This window comes from Durio zibethinus, chromosome 22, assembly GCF_047325235.1.
Source record: "Durio zibethinus cultivar Kanyao isolate XHJ-2024 chromosome 22, ASM4732523v1, whole genome shotgun sequence".
In the NCBI taxonomy this organism is placed as follows: domain Eukaryota; kingdom Viridiplantae; phylum Streptophyta; class Magnoliopsida; order Malvales; family Malvaceae; genus Durio; species Durio zibethinus.
The window spans coordinates 988,988-1,008,114 of NC_143183.1; the positions used below are offsets into that span (position 1 = coordinate 988,988).

Genomic DNA, 19,127 nt, shown 5'->3' on the forward strand with positions numbered 1-19,127 from the left:
TTAAGGAGGGAAACGAAACAAACACAGCACTACTAATTAATTAGCAGAACAGTATCCATTCTTTCCATTTCTCTCAATTCTTTCTAGGAATCAGAACTAGATAGTGTTGATGAATAAAAGAGCAACAAAAAGAACAGAGTCAACAACATATGTAGATGCATTAACGAGCCATAGGAATGATGAAATGAAACCCCAATGCAATGCAAAGGCAAGATGTAAAAGAGGTTGTAGTTCAAGAGAAGTTTGACGGTTTAATTATGCAGAAAATTGGATATATAATGAGGTAGAGAAGCAGACATCGATTTCTCAAAAGGATCAATTTTTTTTGATTGCATGATAGACTCCCCTGAAAAACATTGGCGCGCGTGTAAACGAGGTATTCAACTAGTAGCGAAGGTGCCAATTGGTATCATTCCAATAGCTGTCCAAGGGGAAAAGGCTTTCAAGCTTCAGTGTGCCAAGCGAGCAAATGTCTATACGAGGGGGAAGTAGTGGATTTAAAATCCTAATCTATTAGGTGTGAATTGATCTAAGTACAATTATTGTTTCGTTTTTAATTCTTGGGTTGGAGTTACATCAGGCCTATGAGTGGTAAATGTAGAACATTCTTGTCAAATATAGCAAGTAAAAAGAGTAGGTAAAATGGAACTTTCCAAGTTGGAAATTTTAAGATTTAAATGTGGTTTTCAGAATCAAGGACTTTGTGTTTTAAGATTTAAATGCTTGCTTAGAGATTGGAGTTTAGAGACATCTTAATTCATATAGGTGCAATACTTGAAATTATACTTCAAGTCTTTCCTCGTGACAGTTATACTTGAGATTTAGAAGTTTTCAACACTAGGCGGGCATGGAGAAATTGAAGTCAACTCCACCTTGTGGCCCATTTGTGACCATCTTCTGTTCTTTATTATTATTACTATTATTGTAATAACGCAAGGCAATTCTGTAATTGGAAGTTGAACAATAATAGACTTTTTAGCTTTATATCTAATGGTGAGGAACAAATAAGTGGAGCGGAAGAGATCGGAAAAGGTGATTCCTAAACACTACATAATAAGATACGAATTCCCAGATATTCATAGTCGAAAGTTGGAATCAATCCATACTGCAAAAGGAATCAGTTATTTTTGTAATCAAGTAGTAGAGAAGGCAGGCAGGCTTTTGCATTCCCATTCCTTTGCTTGTCTGATTCGTTGTGATGACAATTTGCAAATAATGTCAAGTATCAATGGCATCTGGGGGAGTGAGACAAGCAGGCCAGCAGCAGCAGCAGCAGCATTCAGCATAGACAAAGGAATTCTTCTATGAAAATGAATATGACAACAATCCTTTTCATTTTGCAATATACAGCCAATAGCCTTGAAAATTGAAATACTATGAAACAGTGAACTGTAATATTCAATGTCCGATTAACTCATAAAAGAAGGTAGGACTGGGGAGTGATCCTGACGGAGTCAGTGAATTATAACCCTACACCTAGGCAAGAATTATTCTTTCTAATATAGCCAATCATCATCATCATCATCAATTGTCCTTTATTTGCTCATTTATTTTTCCTTTTGATGGAGTAGTATTAAAAAATCCGTTCGATTAATTGTTTCACCATTCAATTAAGGTCTTTTTCTATGATGCAGTAAGACTTCATTTGGAGAAGAGAAATCCCAAATGCTAAAGTAAACGGTTCCATAACATCACTTACAATTATAATTAAATTATTAAATTAAAAAATATATTCATTGACAAGTAATTTAATTTTTATAGTATAAATTATGATAAAAATTATTGACATAAAAATAAAATTAATTTATTAAAATTATGAATTTACAGGCTTTAAAAAAACCCTTCATGCATTGAGCTGGTCTAATAGCGAGTGATAAAGACTAGATAAAAATGCCCCCCTAATGTAATTGGTATTGCAAATCCATAGCAAATGAATCACTTGGTAACAAAAAACATCGGCACAAAGTGTTACAATGAAAAAAGTATGACTAAGACTTACATACAGATCTCCTCCTCTTATGTCCCAAGCCCCTGTGAACTCTAATAGATGAATCACCATGATGAAAGCACCTAATTGAAGTATGAACTGATTCTTTAATACCCTGGATACCAAAACATACCCTTAATGCCCTCTGGATCAGGTTCAAAACCTAAATTCCGATAGAACTCCACAACTGCAATGAAGTATAACACAATTATTTTGAAGCAATTCAACAACTTACATACATATACATATGCGGCATAACTTTTGAGCAGTAATTGAAGAGCCAATCTGTTTTAACTTTTCAGATTGGACTTGAAGTTCAATTTCATGGCAATTAAGTTAAATTTAAGCATACCTTGACTGTCCGCAAAAAGTGATATGTTACCAATATCCCTCTGTAGAAGATGCCTTATCAGCTTTTCAACCATGGCCTTACCAAGGCCTTGGCCCTGCATTGTGTGTATGCTTTAGAAAGCAATACTGAAGATTATCAAACAGTTTTTTTTCTCCCAGGAAGTGTGTGTGTTTGGTGGGGGGGGGGTGGGGAGGATTCAAGCACTTGGCTTATAGATCCTACTAAGAGCATTGAAAAAATTTTTATATCCCAAATTAAAAAAATAAAAGAACATTGTTTTGATGATCAAGACCTATTCAATCTGGACTTCATTTGATCTAAATAGCTGTTGCTGGTTGGTTAATACCAAGGTCTTTGTCCCAAGGCAGCCAAATTCTCTATTTTACACATCAAAGGCAAGATCATGCCAGATTAGGTATTCCAGTAATAAGTAGATACCTTCTCTCCTCAACCAGAAAGCACAAATACCTTATACTGATTTTAACAGAGAATTACAGTTCATCTACAAAGACTTCCTAGTTAACTATTAAGATTTTTGAGGATCTATCCTGATCTATTGTGCTGTACATATAGAGCTTTCTGCTCAGGAAGATAACCTTTACATACAAGACAATCATGTTTTCCACACTCAAGTACCTGATAGCTAGGATCAACAAGAACATCCCATATTGTAGCATTGAACGCATGATCTGATGTAGCACGAGCCATGCCAATTAGCTTCTTTTGCTCATTCCCTTCTGTCAAAGAACTTCCCCAAGTACACTAAGATATTTATCAATAGTTTTAGGAATAGAAATATAGTTAATAGAGATTAACATGAATTACTAAAATCAAATAGCAGGCATTTTAACATTAACCGCATACCTGAACTAGGCAATTTCCTAACAGAATGCAATGTGGCAACCATGTAACTATTTTTTAAAGCTGTAGCTAGTTTTGACAATGGTCTCCTTGGCCAGCCAACCTATTGAAACATGAGATTATGGGTGTCAATAAATCCAACATCTACAAATCAGGTGCAGAGTACGGCGTTACTTAAAGGCAATACACTTGCAATCACTGTGACAGCATACATACTCCATGAGGCATTCTCTGCAAGCATCCTAAGAAAGATCCTTACCTTATCACACAGGGCTTCAAGCTCATAGACATCCACATCTCCTCCGGAAGAGAATATTATTTGTTCAACTTCTCCATCTGGTTGAGACTTTTCAACAAGCACAAATTCTTCTGGCAATGGTTCTTCCTCTTCCTCAAGTGTGGAGGGTGGTTCAATGATTTGTGCTGTGTTGTTCTTCAAAATCCTAGGACAAGAAGCAAAGCAGAGGCTTTCTCCAATGAGACTAGAGAAATGAGACAAATGTGTTTGTTCTACTGGTACTATGGTGAACCTGAGCTAGCCGCTAAGGAGAGAAAAAATTAGATAATTGAAGAGTGAATTCGACAAACACAAAAGAATGGGGATCAGTATCTAGGGCGTCCCAAAGCCTTAACCAGTCCTTTTTACCGCTGGATGAAGGCCTCATTCGCTTGGATGAAATTTAGACTAAAACCCATATTATCCTTTGGGATTAACATAACACTTAACAGAATGATCACAGGAACAGATAAAACTGAAACAATCTAAGATTACCAATCTCAGCATACACGCATGTGATCAGTGTCTATGGTTTATAACAACAAACAAATCAAAGTACCCAGATCTGATGGACTCCCAAAAGCTAGCCTTAAGTCGACATCCCTTAAGCTTTCTGTTTGCTGCAAAAACAAAACAGAACTGTTTAAATCCTAAATATGTTAGTATCATTCAATCTTGTCTGGTATAACAAAATCTGGGGAAAAAAAAAACCTATGAAGTCAACTCACAAATAGAACAGTCAAATAATAGAAAAACTGCCAGCACAAAAAGGAACGAACAAGTAGTTTTCCATTAACTTAGTGTAAATAATAAAACAAGCAGCTTTAAGACCTTTGGAACCATAAAAGAAAAGAAAACCAGAGATGGGGCAAAAGTAAATACCCCTCCAAATCTCATGATTTAGATTGTGAGGAAATAACAACCGATTAGATACTTGGCGATAACAATCATAGGAAACAATTGGGCATCTGCAAAAGAACAAATGAAACACCATCAAATAAAAAGATTAGGAAAAAAAATTGAGAATCTTTTGAAACTGAGTTCTTACAGAGAAGACGGCGTAGCAACGTTGTGAGTAAGCATTTCTTTTTGTTTATGTTTATTTGTGCTTGGTGGTGTATAGTTAGGACACTTTCTGCTTATCCTGGTCGACTCGACATCCTCATAGAGACATAGACACCGCAGATGCCAAGTATCATCTCCCAGTCAAACATTTCTTCTATATTACCTTTTTTTCCTTCTTGTTTTTTAGTTTTATGTTGAGCCCCTGCCTATCCCTAATTTGATTGCAGTTGGCTATAAGCAAATAAAAAAGGGAATATCAAATTGGGGCAATGCACCGAGAATAATTAGAATGTATTTTTTTTATTTGAAGTTATCAAATTTGATTCTTAATCATTAAAATTAAAAATATAACATTATACTAATAAAATTTATGTTATATTACTAATGTCTTATTTTTTATATTTTTAATTTTTATGATTAATTATGGATTTATATTGGTTTAGGATTTTATTTTAATTTCATTGCATAAAAACACATTTAGTCTTTCATTTTGATTTTTGCAAAAAAATCATGTTTTAGATTTATTTGGATTTCTTATTTAGGATCATGTTTGATTTGATTTGATAGTTTATATATTAATAAATTTTTAAAATAGTGTTTGGTACAAATGATCATTTTTAAAATTATAAAATTTTATGTATGATGATTAAATTATTATATTTTATAAGCATTTTTTGATTTTATGTGATAACAGTCTTTGATTATTAAAAATGATCAAATCATTTTTATGGAGAGTCATTTAATTCTTATTTAAAAGAATGAGAAACCTTTTATCAAATAGTAATTAATATTATTTATTTAATATGTTAATGAAAATTTGACTTTTTTTAAAATTATAATTATTTTCATTATAAAATTTTATATTTTAAAATTAATATTTATTATAATGAATTCAAAATTAATTTGTGTTTTTTAAATATTTAATATAATATAATATTTTATTTTATTTTTATTATGAATTTAATAGATTAATTTTATTTTTTAATTCAAATATTTTTTACATAATTTATATTATAAAATTAATTTACCTATTAATAAATATATTTTTAATTCAATAGTTTAATTAATTTTATTATTAAATTAAATTAATTTTTATAAATTATTATCTTTAAATAACATTAAAATCATTAATTTGTGATATATTATCATTATAATATATATGAATATTTTCGTTTTTTTAAATAAAATAATTTTTAATTTTTAATAATACTCAATATAATAATATGTAATTACTAAATACAATAATATAATATATATGAAGTCTTAATTATCGAATGAATTTAAAAGATATGTATAGTAATAAGACCATGTCTAGGTCTTGCTCCTACCCAAATTTAAACCTGATTCATAAATACGTCCATCTTGAACATATCAATATCAGACCTGATAATGTAAATTATTGGAGGATAGGGAATTAAGCAAAATTTCTTTGGCAGAAATTCATGGTTTTTAATTTTTGGAAAATTTATTTTTATTTACTATAAAAAAAAATACTAGTGGTAGGAACAAATAATTGATGGAAATGAATATAAAAATAAAAAATGCAAATGTACTTGTTTGCAATAATAGCGTCTTTATAGAGTTCCGTGCCACTCCTGTCGCATCCACTCATCTTCAACTCTCGTCATGGATTTTCTTCTATTTACTAAACTGCCATCCAAATTCCCGGGCCCTCCACTTCCACAACACATGTGAACCTTTCACTTTCTTTTCTTTTTTTTTTTTGACTAAAAGTAAAAAGATACTGTTGTGGCCGTTGATTTTGATCAATGACCAGCTTTATAAAATCATTTCTTTTTTTTTTTTTCGAAAAAACTTTACAAAATCATTTCTAATCAATGTTGCAGCTGGTAAAAACTTCGTACTCTATTTTTAAGATTTTGGTTTTGAATTTTAGAAAATAAAAATATAATTTTAAGATGGGATATGATTTTTTTTTGTACATATGTAATTATATATAAAAGAAATTATATTTATTGATAAAGAAAGGGAAACCTTAGTTCCTCTTTTGTTATATATTATTTTTTGGTTAAATAATTAATATTTTGAAAAAAATGATAATATTAAATTTATGAGATTTTCGTGTTAGGCGGATCATTTAACTAAAATATTTATTGGTATAAAAGCAACGAATTAAAAGATAAATAACATGATTTCATAGTAATATTAAAAGAAATCAAAAAGTGAATTTTAATTTATATTTGAATATGAATCCCACATTAATTATTGAATTTTTTTATTATATCAAGAAAATAAAACCTTAACACAAATAAAAAGAAAAAAGAAAGTTGATTCAAAATCAAATTCTTAATATCTCTAGCCACTAAATCAATTATTGAATTGAATGATTGAAAGTTATTATATTATATTTTATCTATATTAATTACAATGCCTTTGCCTACTAACTTTGGCAGTGTTTTGAGTTTGTTTCTAAAAAATAAAAAAATAATATAGAAAAAGAAAAGAAAAAAGTAATGTAAATTATATTTTAAATTAATTATTAGATTTGATATTTAAAGATTGTGAGTTTAAAATAATTTATATGTTTAATGTATTTTTTAATCCAATATATAATAAGGTATAAGGGTTTAAGTATACATTTTTAAACTTAAAAATAACATAAAAATGACATGACACATATATGCAATAGGGTTAAAGGTTTTAATATATTTAAACATAATATTAATATAATATAAATAAAATAAAAATATTAAAATGATAACTTAAAATTTTTATAATAAATATATATGGTGTAACAAAATTAAAAATATATATTTTATATTTTTTATTGATATAAATTTTAATATATAATTTTTATATAAAATATAATATAAATATATAAATTTTAATATGATATAAATTCACCGAGATTTAATTAGGTGTCAGTCACTTAACATGGCGCAGGCTGCAGCCCTTGAACTTGGAAACTGATAATTTGTTTCGGCTTTTAAGAATGGCGTGAGTGAGTCAGCAGTCATACCTCTTTAGTCCTTTTAGAAAAGCAAAAGAGAATATGGATTGTTGGCGTGGCTTGGGCTGCCTGTTCCATTCCACTCAAACACTGTTGATTTTGTTTTGTTTAAATTTATTATGAAAAGGTGAGAAAGATAAAGGTTGCGTCTAGAAAATCCTCACTCACCAGGAGGCTATTTGCGTAAACTGAGGCAAACCAGTACCCTTTTCGTATCAGTTATGTTCATAGATCACAATCATATAAGACACAAGTATGTAGTACATCTTACTCTGCCATCAACCATCATTCCCATATTCCTGCCTGCAAATGGCTCTGCACTCTGCTCTGCTTTGGACCTGAAAATCAAACGTCAACCAAGAAAAAGCTAAAGGACACAAAATGGTCTCAGACAACACTTCCCTCTCTTCTTCTAATCTTTCCCCAGCTCCCAAGTTTGCCAACTCCTTCACCACTCGGTAATCTTTACTTACTAATTATTCCTCTTTTAAGTCTTAGCACCAACACCCTCATGCATTATCATCTTACTGCTTGACCTGGCAAACATTGATCATGTTTCTTGGACTATAATTTGGTTCTTTCTTTCTTTTCTTAATGATTAGTACATTTGCTTTCTGTGGTTATATATAAAAATCGTTTTAGGTACTAAAACATTTCCTTTTTGTTTTATGTTAAGGATTTGCATTATAATAAGGAGATCCCTTGTCTTCTTCATACGTTTCTTTTTAGATTAAGATCAGCTCATTACTCAAATGTTATGTTGGACTTGGGATTTAATTAAATACGATTTTTTTACAGTTATTAATAGCTAGGATTTTTTTTTTTTTTTTGTATAAGATTCTGTTTGATTGAGTTTTCCTTAGGCTCTCTACTTTCCCTAATTGAGAGTGAAGACAATGATCTCGCTTTCGAGATGGAGAATGAAGCTGGCGATGATTTCTTTGCTGTTGAAAAAGTTGAAACAACTGGCTAATCAAATACAAAGCCAAATTTGTTATAAACCTCAACACCAACCAAAATTTGTAATTCTTACTGTTACTCTTACTGTCCAAATACTAGTAATAAACAAAAATGTCTATCAAGTCATGGAAAATGAAGGAAATGGAAACAAGGGTTCATATTATCAGCCTGCATATTATTGTCCATAAGGAACCATCAATGGAATATTAGGCTTTTATATGGTTCCAATTCTGTGGTTGTGCTACTTGGCCTAAAATTCTTTCTGGTGCAATATTGTTTAATAGTATACTTTTACCCTATTTGGCATTCCTGACTTCAAGCTCTTCATGCAGAATCTTTTCAGATGTTGCAGGGGATATTACAATTGCTGTTGGTGGAGAGTCCTTTCTACTGCATAAGGTAAGCTTTTCTTTCAAAATCTTTTAGTCATTCTGTTTGTACATTATAATGAGTTCTATTTCATATTTATTGTTCAAGTTTATAATTTCAATAAAGCACTTTGGTATTTAATGTTTAGCTGTTGTTTTTGATTTGATATCATTGAAGTTTAACAGAAGGAATGGGGAATCAGATCTTTCAATCCAAATTGGTAAAAGGTAAAAGTAAAAAAAGAATTAACCACCTTATGACCATGCATCCCTGCACAATTCAAAACATAGCTTTATTTTGCTACACCAAGCTTGAATGTGTTTACTCTGTAATTAGTTGTACATGAGGGTAGATATGCATTGGCAATTGCAACTGTATTCGGTTAGTGATTGAAATAATGGGCTTAATTTTTGCCTTGCACAGAAAGAATATGTGAATTTCACATTTCTTAAGTACTTCAAATTAATTGAAGCATGTTTTTTGTTTTGGTACTCTCAAGTTTCCATTGGTATCTCGAAGTGGAAAGATCCGGAAAATGGTTGCTGATGGTAAGGATCATAATACTTCAAAATTGGAGCTCCTCAACTTTCCAGGTGGACCTCAGACATTTGAACTTGCCATGAAATTTTGCTATGGCATGAACTTTGAGATCACAACCGCAAACGTTGCCTTCCTGCGCTGTGCTGCAGAATATTTGGAAATGACAGAAGACTACCGGGAAGAAAATCTTATTGCACGAACAGAGGTTTACTTGAATGAGGTTGTAGTTCTAAGTCTTGAGAAGTCTGTGGAAGTCCTTTGTACTTGTGAGACACTACCACCAATAGCAGAGGAAGTGGGAATTTCAAATAGATGTGTGGAGGCTATTGCCATGAATGCATGCAAAGAGCAGTTGGTGTCAGGTTTGTCTCGGTTAGACTGTGATGGTGAATCTACAGAGCTTAAGAGTGGATGTCTGGAGTGGTGGATTGAGGATCTTTCAGTTCTAAGGATTGATTATTATCAGAAGGTTATCTGTGCCATGGGAAGAATAGGTGTTAGACCAGACAGTATTGTTGAATCATTGATGCATTATGCTCAAGCATCATTGAAAGATATTGGAAAATGCCAGATTTGGAATCCAGTACGAATAAAGGCAAATCCTGGCATGGGAGAAAATGACCAGAAAACAATTGTTGAAATCCTTGTAAATCTTTTGCCAACGGAGAAGAGCTCTTCTGTTCCATTGACTTTCCTGTTTGGGATGCTTAGGATGGCAATTATGGTGGAAGCTACCATAGCCTGCAGGCTTGAGCTTGAGAGGAGGATAGCTTTTCGATTAGAAATGGTTTCAATTGATGATTTACTTATACCATCTCTCCGGACTGGAGATTCTCTGTTTGATGTCGATACTGTCCACAGGATACTTGTAAATTTTCTGCAGCGGATTGAAGATGAAGAAAATGAAGATTGTGAGAATGCGTCAGATGGCCTTGGTTCTCTGGGCCATGGTTCTTTGTTGAAGGTGGGACGACTTATTGACACATATTTAGCAGAAATTGCTCCTGATCCTTATTTGAGTTTGCAGAAATTCATTGCTATGATAGAAATATTACCAGATTATGCTCGAGTTATTGATGACGGTCTTTATAGAGCAATTGATATATACTTGAAGGTAATTTTCCTTTCACAATTCAATATAAACTCATTATATCTTGGAAATTATTCTATGTTTTCCTTTAACTAAAGGGCATATGTTGTTCAAAGTTATGGGTATTTTCTCTCATTTTAATATCTTGTACCTATGGTGTCCTTTTGTGGTTGAGATACCTTTCAAGCATATAGTCAGAATCTATGAGCAGAATGTTCGTTGTCTATTTTAGAACTGAAGGTATATATTGACCTACATTCTATGCTCCAACGGACCATATCACAAATAAAAAAAAAATCTTGGCTGTTTTCCATCCAGGGGTTTTTTTTTTTTTTTCTTCAATTGCTTAAATATTCTTATTCTATTGGTTCAGTTTCCTCAGAAATGGGGTTATTTCTGTGCCCTTTCCCAATGGGAACTTCATTGCCTGCCAATTCTTATATTTTCTTTTATCTGGGGTTTGAAAGATCGTGTGTTTGATTCTAAAAGAAAATTTGGGTCTCCTTTGGCAACGTGTGTTTATGATGTCAAAAGATGACCTTGTTTTGTTTAATCCCATGGATTAATGTTATATTTGCTCATTTTAAATTTTAATTGTAAGAATAACATCTGGATGAATATTAGCGCCGAAATGTTATACATGTATTCTAGGCATTGACTTGATTTTTATTGGTTTCGATTAGGCTCATCCAATGCTAAGTGATCCTGAGTGTAAAAAGCTCTGCAAATTAATAGACTGCCAGAAACTCTCTCAAGAAGCCAGCAATCATGCTGCACAGAATGAGCGACTCCCTGTACAGATGGCGGTTCGAGTCCTATACTTTGAGCAGCTTCGATTGAAGAATGCCTTGTGTGGAAGCTCCGGAGATGGATTCCTGTCCCAGAAAGTAAGCAGTGGTGTCCCTAGTGCAGCCATGTCACCACGAGATAATTATGCATCTCTAAGAAGGGAAAACCGAGAACTTAAGCTTGAGATATCAAGAATGAGAGTTAGAGTGAGCGAGTTGGAGAAAGAGCAGATGTTCATGAAACGGGGGTTGATGGATAAATCAGGAAATGGAAAAACTTTCTTGACCTCTCTATCTAAAGGAATTGGAAGGATTGGGATATTTAGCGGGGCGGGTGGAGGGAAAGGGCAAAAAACAGGCCGGAAGTCTCGGGGATCGGACGCCAAAACCGGAAGGAGTCGAAGGTATTCTGTCTCTTGAAACTTAATTTGACCTTTGTTGTGTTGAATTAACGGTAGGAAAGTAGGACCTGACGTTTGTGATTTCTGAATGTATATACATACCTTTCTTGAGGAGGCAATTAATGGCAATGGCATTTATTTTTTCATAATGGTAAAGCAATGTGCTATATGTTGTATGTTCAGCCTGGATTTGTTGACCATGGCCTCTTTGACTAAGTAGATTATGCTGATTTTACCCAAACTTAGCAGCCCAGAGGCCACCGTCTCAATAAAAATGGAAAGAAAGAAAGCTGAGGTAGTTTAATTCTCTCTGAAAGCAACATCCAGGCGTGCATGTCAAACACTGGTAATAGAACCGCTTCCCTCCTCTGTCTATGGCGAAATTTCTTGCTAACTTTATTTCGGTTTTGGACCTTAAATGATATTTTAATTTATTTATTAAGAAAATTGAAAAGGAAATAATTTTTGTTTTATTATTCTATGCACCAACCGTGGGTAATTCCACATTTCCATTTTTCAAGTAATTTATTATTTTTTTCTCACCAACCAACCAATCAGTATGGCTAATTTTTTTTCTTTTATTTGAAAATAGCAAGTCAAGTGAGTATTGCTGGACACCCTTTAATTCCATTCCATATATGGTTACATTAATTCATTGTGGGCAATGATTACACGTGATTGACTTTTGTTGAGATTTTGGTGAACAAGTAAATATGAAGAAGTCCATTGGCCATTGCTGCTTGGCTTGGGTTATGTGGTTGTCTAAACGATTCAAGTAAAGAAAGCCAATTGACAAGTTGATTGCATAAGCAGATGCAGAGGCATCCCATATTGTTTTTGTTCTATTAAGGAACACAATACATTGGATTAGGGAGTTTGAAAGTTCGGTTGCCCAAACATTCTCCTTGCAAATCCGTCCATTGGTCACCAACATTCCCCCATATCCTGTACCCTTCTTCCATTAATTGCTTTCGGATTTCTGACTTGAAAACCACTGCACTTTTCCCTTTGAAAGGTTGGGTCCTGTTCATTTCAAACAGAAAAACAAACTCAGTATCCTCAAACTTCATCACATTTACTTGTTTAACGTCTTTAATAAGATAAAGCAAATCATGAAAAACTACACACTGACTCCGATTTCAAGATTGGACAGGTGGGTAGCAAGGGGAGGCAGGTCACTATATGTCAATGTCAAGTTGCGTGGTCGGACAGCTGAGGATGAAGAGGGACCTGATTCTCAAATGGCTGGATTCGGTGCGTCTTATGTATGACATTTGGGTGCCTGATAACTCCAAATTAATATAACTAAGACTTGCGTGGATGTTGACTCTGACACTAATTTTCCACCCCTATACTAAGCAGCGTTCTATTTTGTAATTTATGATTCAAAAGTTGTAAATAGCATCTGACAATTATATATGCTAATTGGAACAAGTATTAATTAATTAATAATATAATTTGTTTGCAACTATTCAATCTAATTGATCTTCTATTATGGTTTCAAGGAAAGTTTAAGTTTGTTTCCTGGAAATTTCTCCAGAAATAAGGAGATTAATTCTTGCCAAGAAATTAGTACTCCACATGAATATATAAGATCAGAAGAAAAGTAAAAGCTGGCGTGCCAATTCCAATGAACATCTTACCTAAAAATCAACCTTTCATAGTCAATGAATCCTTGGTTATGCAAATTGGCAATGGTAGCAGGGGCTAAGGTCTCTTCATCCCTCCCAGTGACCAGGAACACCTTAAATCCACCTTCGACCAGCTTGGTAAACAGTCCAAGGACTGCAGGAATCGCTGGACACCCTCCCTTCATTGCCCATGCCTTGAAACCTGAAGGATCATAAGGATCACACCTACAAAATGGCTCACAAATTAAGTTGAAAGTATATTAGCTAGGAAGGAATATCTGTTGAGCAAATCAGTTGTTTACCCGTATTTCTTTCCCTTGTAGTAAAAGATATTTGAGAGGCAGGTGTCATCAACATCCAGGATCCATGCATCCATGCCATCGTCAGCCACAACTAGATCAGTAATGTAACTCTGTATTTGTTCCACGATATAGTTAACATCCTGCTCGTATTGCCCGCCAATCATGTAATTTTCAATGTAGCCAAGGCAATGAATCGGGACGGTGCGCCACCCCCGGACATTGTTAGCCTCCACCGCCAGGCGCCAACTCAAGCACTGGTTAGAGCCACTGTCAGCTGGTGCGATCGTTTTCCAGTAGGGCTTTGTACCAATTGCCTTGGAAAATATTGCTAAGAAGAAAAATATGAACATCTCTCGCACCCGCTTCACCATTGCTGAAATCATATGCTGTTCCTACGAATCAAAACCCAAATGCAAAATATATGTCTCAGTTATAATTGGAACGAGAAATTATAATTTAAAGAAGAAAATTTTTATAAATAAAATATATACTTCATAGCATATTTATGTTATTGTTTTATAGCATCTATATCATAATTAACAGCAAGCCTCTAATGGCCTTAAGCTAATCATAGGCAAATTAAGAGAGATGAAGGAGAAAATTAAAGATGTCAACCAGCTATATAACAATTAGTAGATTATTTCATTGCTATACTAACTGCTTGGATAAAATGGATAGAAAAATATTGTTTTTATCTTAGTGGAATTTCGAATATTTGGCTTAGCTATTGGCGCATATATCTCTCACCTCAATAAACAGGAAGCCCTAGCGCACCCCCCCCCCCCCACCCAAAAAAAAAAAACCCCCATTTAATCATTAACTAATAAATAGAAAACAAATGGATCAAAAGGAGAGATAAAAAGGGCAATCACCATTACTAGTGTATTTCTTGGCACACGAATTGCCAAAGAGAACGAGACAATGGAGTTGAGGGATTTGGTCAGGGTTGGCTAGTTTTATATAGTTAATAGAAGGCAAGACGAGCACTTGGCAGCCATCATTAGATGATGGCAATGGAATTAACGTAAGCTGCGGGCAGGAAGTTTAAGTCCACATCTAGAAGAATATTATATTCTTGTGTAATTTTAAGCTAGCTATAGGAAGGAAAAATGGCAGCTTTTGTGGAAAATATATTCATCTTCCTGGCACTTTTGCCCAAACAACAAGGCCTTGTCTGCCACGTACTTGAGTTTGCACCAATCGAATTATAAAAAGCTATTATTGGTTGACTTCTGGTCTTGCATTTTTGGCTAATTTCAGAAGCAAAGGTGCATAAGCAAGCTTCAATAAGTGGCTTGGGAATGAAATTAATAGCCATAGATATCATATTAAAACCAAAAAGCGACGGTGCCAATGGCTGTTGTTTGTTTGTTTTTTCTTCAACTAAACAAAGAATCCAATGGAAGAAGATGTTATTTCCAAACCCAGACATAATTTAAGATCAAATTATTTAATTTCCCAACCTTACAATTTGAGTGCATATTCTTGCCATTTGTTGTACTCATCAAACAAAAAGACAATTGATTAAACTTAATTTTGATAGCATTGCGTGAAAGATAAGGAGGAGAATAGATCCAATGCCAAGCAAACAAAAACTGTGTGCTCAAAACAAGTTATCCTAACAACACAAATAATACTCTTGGAATAAAGGAAGAGATCTCAAAAGGATAATGAAAGATGTTAAATATATATATATAGATGGGCACAAAATTAGCAACCTCTCTTTGGAGGCTGTGGCCTGCAAAGAGCAAGAAATGTGCTATATGTCGGCAACAAAAGAACACAGCATCTGATCAGATCATTTTAGTGCAGTGTTTGAACTGCTTTAACTACTATACTGTGCTTCTCCTCTCAACTGACAGTTGAACGGGTTTTATTCTTTTAAGTCTTTAACCCATCATCCACGTTCACAAAATTCTTGAATGGATGCGAAATTTTATCATTGAACTGATTCTATATGGAGTGGATTATTTGTTTTGCTTTTTCCAAGAGGATCTCCGATCACTTAATTTATTTTCTTAGTCAATGAAGTGTTCGAAGGTACAATAATTTGAAGGCCGAAAGGGGCCAACTATGAAAAGAAGTGACGGGTAGATTAGATATATAATTCACTTTTTGCTAAGTTTTCAGCACGTGGCATGCATATAGTATAAATCAATTGCAAATAATTAGTCAACCAAGTCAAATGCAAGATTAGGGAGTAGAGATATACATTATCCGTATATCATAAATTATTAGATAATTATAAAAAATTTAAAATTTTTAAAAATAAATATGTAATTATGTTGAAATTAAATAATAATATGAAGATTTATAATGTACTGATAAAATATAATATTTATATACAAATATAAATGCATCAAAATATAAATTCGAAAACTTTTTTTTTAAATTATATAAATCTGAAACTTAACTGTGGTAAACTTACACGTTAGTTATAGGCATATGGCCTTGACACTTGGAAAAGCAAATTATAAGGGATATGAACACAAGAACAACAAGTACCATGATAAATTTTAATTTTAATTTTGTATTAACATCTGATTTAAAATCAGTTAATTAAGAATGCATGGAGAGAATTGATTTGAATATAAAATCAAAATAAATCCAAAACGTAAGCAATATAACATCACTTGAACAAACACAATATTGCATAAAAAATTAATTACATGAAACTCACAATTCCCTGTACTAATTATACATGCATGATAAATTAAGATTACTGTTGTGATCAAATTAACAATAGAATAAACATTATTCTTGCACATATATACAAGTAGAAATATATCATTTATGAATAGCTAGTTTGAGAAACATAATCATAATTGTATTGAATTAAAACATGAAGATATAACAGAAAGCTATTCATAAACAACCATGGCAGGGCAGCCCCACTGTCAAGCGATGCATGCACACACGCGTGTATATATATATATATATATATATATATATATATATATAATATAGAAAATGGAAAAAGAAATAAAGCACAATCCAAAGAAAAATGCAAAATGAATAACCCTGCAAACATTAATAGGTTAGAGAAAGGAAGGATGGTACTTACAAAAAGACCTTGCAATGTAAAGCAAAAGCAAACGATAACAACCAACAACCAAGATTAGGTTGATATATATATAAAGAGAGAATAGATGAGATGAGATGAGAGCAGAAACCTTAAACCCTCTACTTATGCAGCAAAAATGTGGGTGCGGGTGTCGTCAGAGAGCACAAAAAGGGTTGTGATGATGTGGTCCAGAAGAGGAATGTGCCAGTGAAAATATCACAAAAAGGGTTGTGATGATGTGGTCCAGAAGAGGAATGTGCCAGTGAAAATATTGATGATCAAATAAAAGCGAGGGAGTAAACCAACCGCCGGGGTCTGCATTAAGCAAGGAAGCAAGGGTTAACCACAAAAGTGGGGTTGGAGTCAGAGCACATACACTTCCACACAAAGTGGATGCACTGCTAGCCTTCCTTACGTAGTGTTTAGTCTATTATTAATTATACAATCCCCAATTCCATTTTTCCTTTCACCATTTAATTACCTTTAGCATTTGCCATGCATGTGTTTACCGCTGCTCACTCAAGTCTTCCATCTTCATCGAGTGCATCTGTAAATATTTTACTTATTCTGTATTCCAATCCTTGTTCAATGTACCAATGCTAACAATTTATCATAATAATAACAATTAGGTGCTTCTCATCTCGATGCCAACCTACTTTATAGTCTGAACTTGATTCAAGAAACCAACGAGGTGTTTTCTCAGTGGCTTGATACCCTTCACATTGTATCAGATTCCATTTGATCGAATTCAATGTTGAATTTGGTCTAGCTGTAACTTTGTTGACAAAATCTATTTGTTTGTTAAGTTTATTATATTGCTTTTAGAGTAAATTACACCCAAAGTCATTAATGAACTTTCACTCAATACTCATTTGGCTTATTAAACTTTCATTTCTCTCGATAAAATCACTTTATTTGTGTACCAAATGTAGTCCTCTTAATAGAATAGGCATATTACATGACTACCACGTCATTTTCCATAATTTATTTGGATAGATTTTGTTAGGGAAACTAGATTTGATTTACAAATTAAAGTTTAATAACCCTATTGAAATAAATTATAACCCGACGATTCAAATGAAAATAAAATGAAAGTACAATAACTTTGTGTGTAATTTACTCATTGATTTTATATTCTAGTCAATTTTGATTTAAATTTTAATTTGTATTTGTAATTTTATTAAAAAAAATTGTGATTTAAAAAACGATTGATAAATCATAACTCGACGATTTAAATGAAAATTCAATAACTTATTGTATAATTTACACATTGATTTTATATTTTAGTTAATTTTGATTTAAATTTTTATTTGTATTTGTAATTTTATTAAAAAAAAACTGTGATCTAAGAGACGACTGAATATAAATTTTTATTACTTAATCGATCCCATGTAGGTAGGAGGGTTTACACATATTTGGGGAGCTTTAAAGATGATATTAGTAGCATTACAAACCAGTGCCACTAACATATTCATATATATCATCATCATGATTAATTTCATTCCCACCATTACCATTATATAGAAGCGCAATGGGGGTGGTGCATGCGTGATTATCCTCGTTCCAATTCTACTGTACTAGTGCTGTTAATGCATTGACTTTTAGTATTGGTTTCTTGCAAGTCTAATGTGTGTCCAATTACAGGTTATAAGTCAGCTTATATTTATTTATTTTTTTCTTTTTTTTTTCTGTATTAGAACGTAATTGGCAATGCAAGAATTTTGCTTGATTAATTTATATGATCCTCTTGAAGAATGCTTGCTACTTTTTGAAATATATATTAATTCTACAGTGTGCATCAGGTGGAGTAGAAATCTATCTTCAAACTCCTTCAAGCATGCATGCATAAGGCAACATTAGCCAATGGGAGTGAGCAAATGTCCAACCAATAATTTCGTTGGATTGTTTCGAAAACTATCAGAGAGTAGCAAAGCAAAGCAAAAGGCCAGAATTACTATTATTGAGTCAACCCCTATAGGGTTGGATTGGATGATTGTTGTGAGAATGGAAGATGATGAGTGAAGATTTGATTTAACCCATCCAAAATAAATATTAATTGTATCACTTAACCTTCCACTTTCACTTTCAGATGACAAAATTCAAGATGACTTGTCAATCTCCCATTATCAGCAACCAAATCCACCTCCTGATTCCTTCTCCATTTATATCCTGAAATGGTAATGGGAGAGTGATCACTTCTTTCTTCATTTCTGTCAACACGTATTCAAGTATATTGCCTCATGACCCAAATTATCACCGTACGTCCAAAATCTCAGCCAATTAATTCCTCGCTAAGTGTTAGTTTAACATATATAAATTGGCCTGCCTCTTGACTAAAAATTAGTTTATTCTACACTTACCTACTTAATGTTATTATTTTAAAGGAAAATTGTATTCTTATAATAAAAAATAATTTTTAATGTAAATCACTAATTATTACCATAATAAAATCAATTTGATTTTTTTTAT

At 32.9% G+C, this 19,127-nt stretch overlaps 3 protein-coding genes across 6 annotated transcripts; 1 reads left to right on the forward strand and 2 right to left on the reverse strand.

Moving 5' to 3' along the window:
- Positions 1 to 1,891: 1,891 nt before the first annotated feature.
- Positions 1,892 to 4,690, reverse strand: NSI (nuclear shuttle interacting). The gene is made up of 8 exons (XM_022905640.2): positions 4,526 to 4,690; positions 4,360 to 4,445; positions 4,037 to 4,097; positions 3,460 to 3,643; positions 3,204 to 3,303; positions 2,976 to 3,076; positions 2,340 to 2,433; positions 1,892 to 2,174 (listed from the first exon to the last, which is right to left on the reverse strand). Exons 1-8 carry the CDS (start codon positions 4,558 to 4,560, stop codon positions 2,095 to 2,097), a joined length of 741 nt encoding a protein of 246 aa, XP_022761375.1. The 5' UTR covers positions 4,561 to 4,690; the 3' UTR covers positions 1,892 to 2,094.
- Positions 4,691 to 7,773: 3,083 nt separating this feature from the next.
- LOC111307601 (BTB/POZ domain-containing protein At3g08570) lies at positions 7,774 to 11,810 on the forward strand. Of its 2 annotated transcripts, none has more exons than XM_089751905.1 (4): positions 7,774 to 7,971; positions 8,817 to 8,872; positions 9,342 to 10,496; positions 11,156 to 11,810. In XM_089751905.1, exons 3-4 carry the CDS (start codon positions 9,378 to 9,380, stop codon positions 11,678 to 11,680), a joined length of 1,644 nt encoding a protein of 547 aa, XP_089608031.1. In that variant the 5' UTR covers positions 7,774 to 7,971; positions 8,817 to 8,872; positions 9,342 to 9,377; the 3' UTR covers positions 11,681 to 11,810. The 2 variants fall into 2 exon arrangements, with proteins under 2 accessions (XP_089608031.1, XP_022761373.1); XM_022905638.2 differs by having other exon boundaries at positions 7,785 to 7,971; positions 8,806 to 8,872.
- A 458-nt stretch (positions 11,811 to 12,268) lies between these two features.
- LOC111307602 (acid phosphatase 1-like) lies at positions 12,269 to 14,605 on the reverse strand. 3 transcript variants are annotated; one of them, XM_022905639.2, is made up of 4 exons: positions 14,467 to 14,605; positions 13,595 to 13,986; positions 13,305 to 13,517; positions 12,269 to 12,684 (listed from the first exon to the last, which is right to left on the reverse strand). In XM_022905639.2, exons 1-4 carry the CDS (start codon positions 14,467 to 14,469, stop codon positions 12,507 to 12,509), a joined length of 786 nt encoding a protein of 261 aa, XP_022761374.2. In that variant the 5' UTR covers positions 14,470 to 14,605; the 3' UTR covers positions 12,269 to 12,506. The 3 variants fall into 3 exon arrangements, with proteins under 3 accessions (XP_022761374.2, XP_089608032.1, XP_089608033.1); XM_089751906.1 differs by having other exon boundaries at positions 13,595 to 13,980; positions 14,467 to 14,543; XM_089751907.1 differs by lacking the exon at positions 14,467 to 14,605 and adding an exon at positions 14,086 to 14,197.
- Positions 14,606 to 19,127: the final 4,522 nt, after the last annotated feature.

Coding starts and splice junctions, on each gene's coding strand:
- LOC111307601 (XM_022905638.2), top strand. CDS start 7,895: ATGGTCTCAGACAACACTTCCCTCTCTTCTTCTAATCTTTCCCCAGCT. Junction 7,972..8,805: donor GCCAACTCCTTCACCACTCG/GTAATCTTTACT, acceptor CTCTTCATGCAG/AATCTTTTCAGATGTTGCAG. Junction 8,873..9,341: donor AGTCCTTTCTACTGCATAAG/GTAAGCTTTTCT, acceptor GGTACTCTCAAG/TTTCCATTGGTATCTCGAAG.
- LOC111307602 (XM_022905639.2), bottom strand. Junction 13,518..13,594: donor TACAAGGGAAAGAAATACGG/GTAAACAACTGA, acceptor GCCATTTTGTAG/GTGTGATCCTTATGATCCTT. Junction 12,685..13,304: donor TATGAAAGGTTGATTTTTAG/GTAAGATGTTCA, acceptor TGAAATGAACAG/GACCCAACCTTTCAAAGGGA.
- NSI (XM_022905640.2), bottom strand. CDS start 4,560: ATGCTTACTCACAACGTTGCTACGCCGTCTTCTCT. Junction 3,304..3,459: donor TTGAAGCCCTGTGTGATAAG/GTAAGGATCTTT, acceptor ATGTTTCAATAG/GTTGGCTGGCCAAGGAGACC. Junction 3,077..3,203: donor TAGGAAATTGCCTAGTTCAG/GTATGCGGTTAA, acceptor GTTCTTTGACAG/AAGGGAATGAGCAAAAGAAG.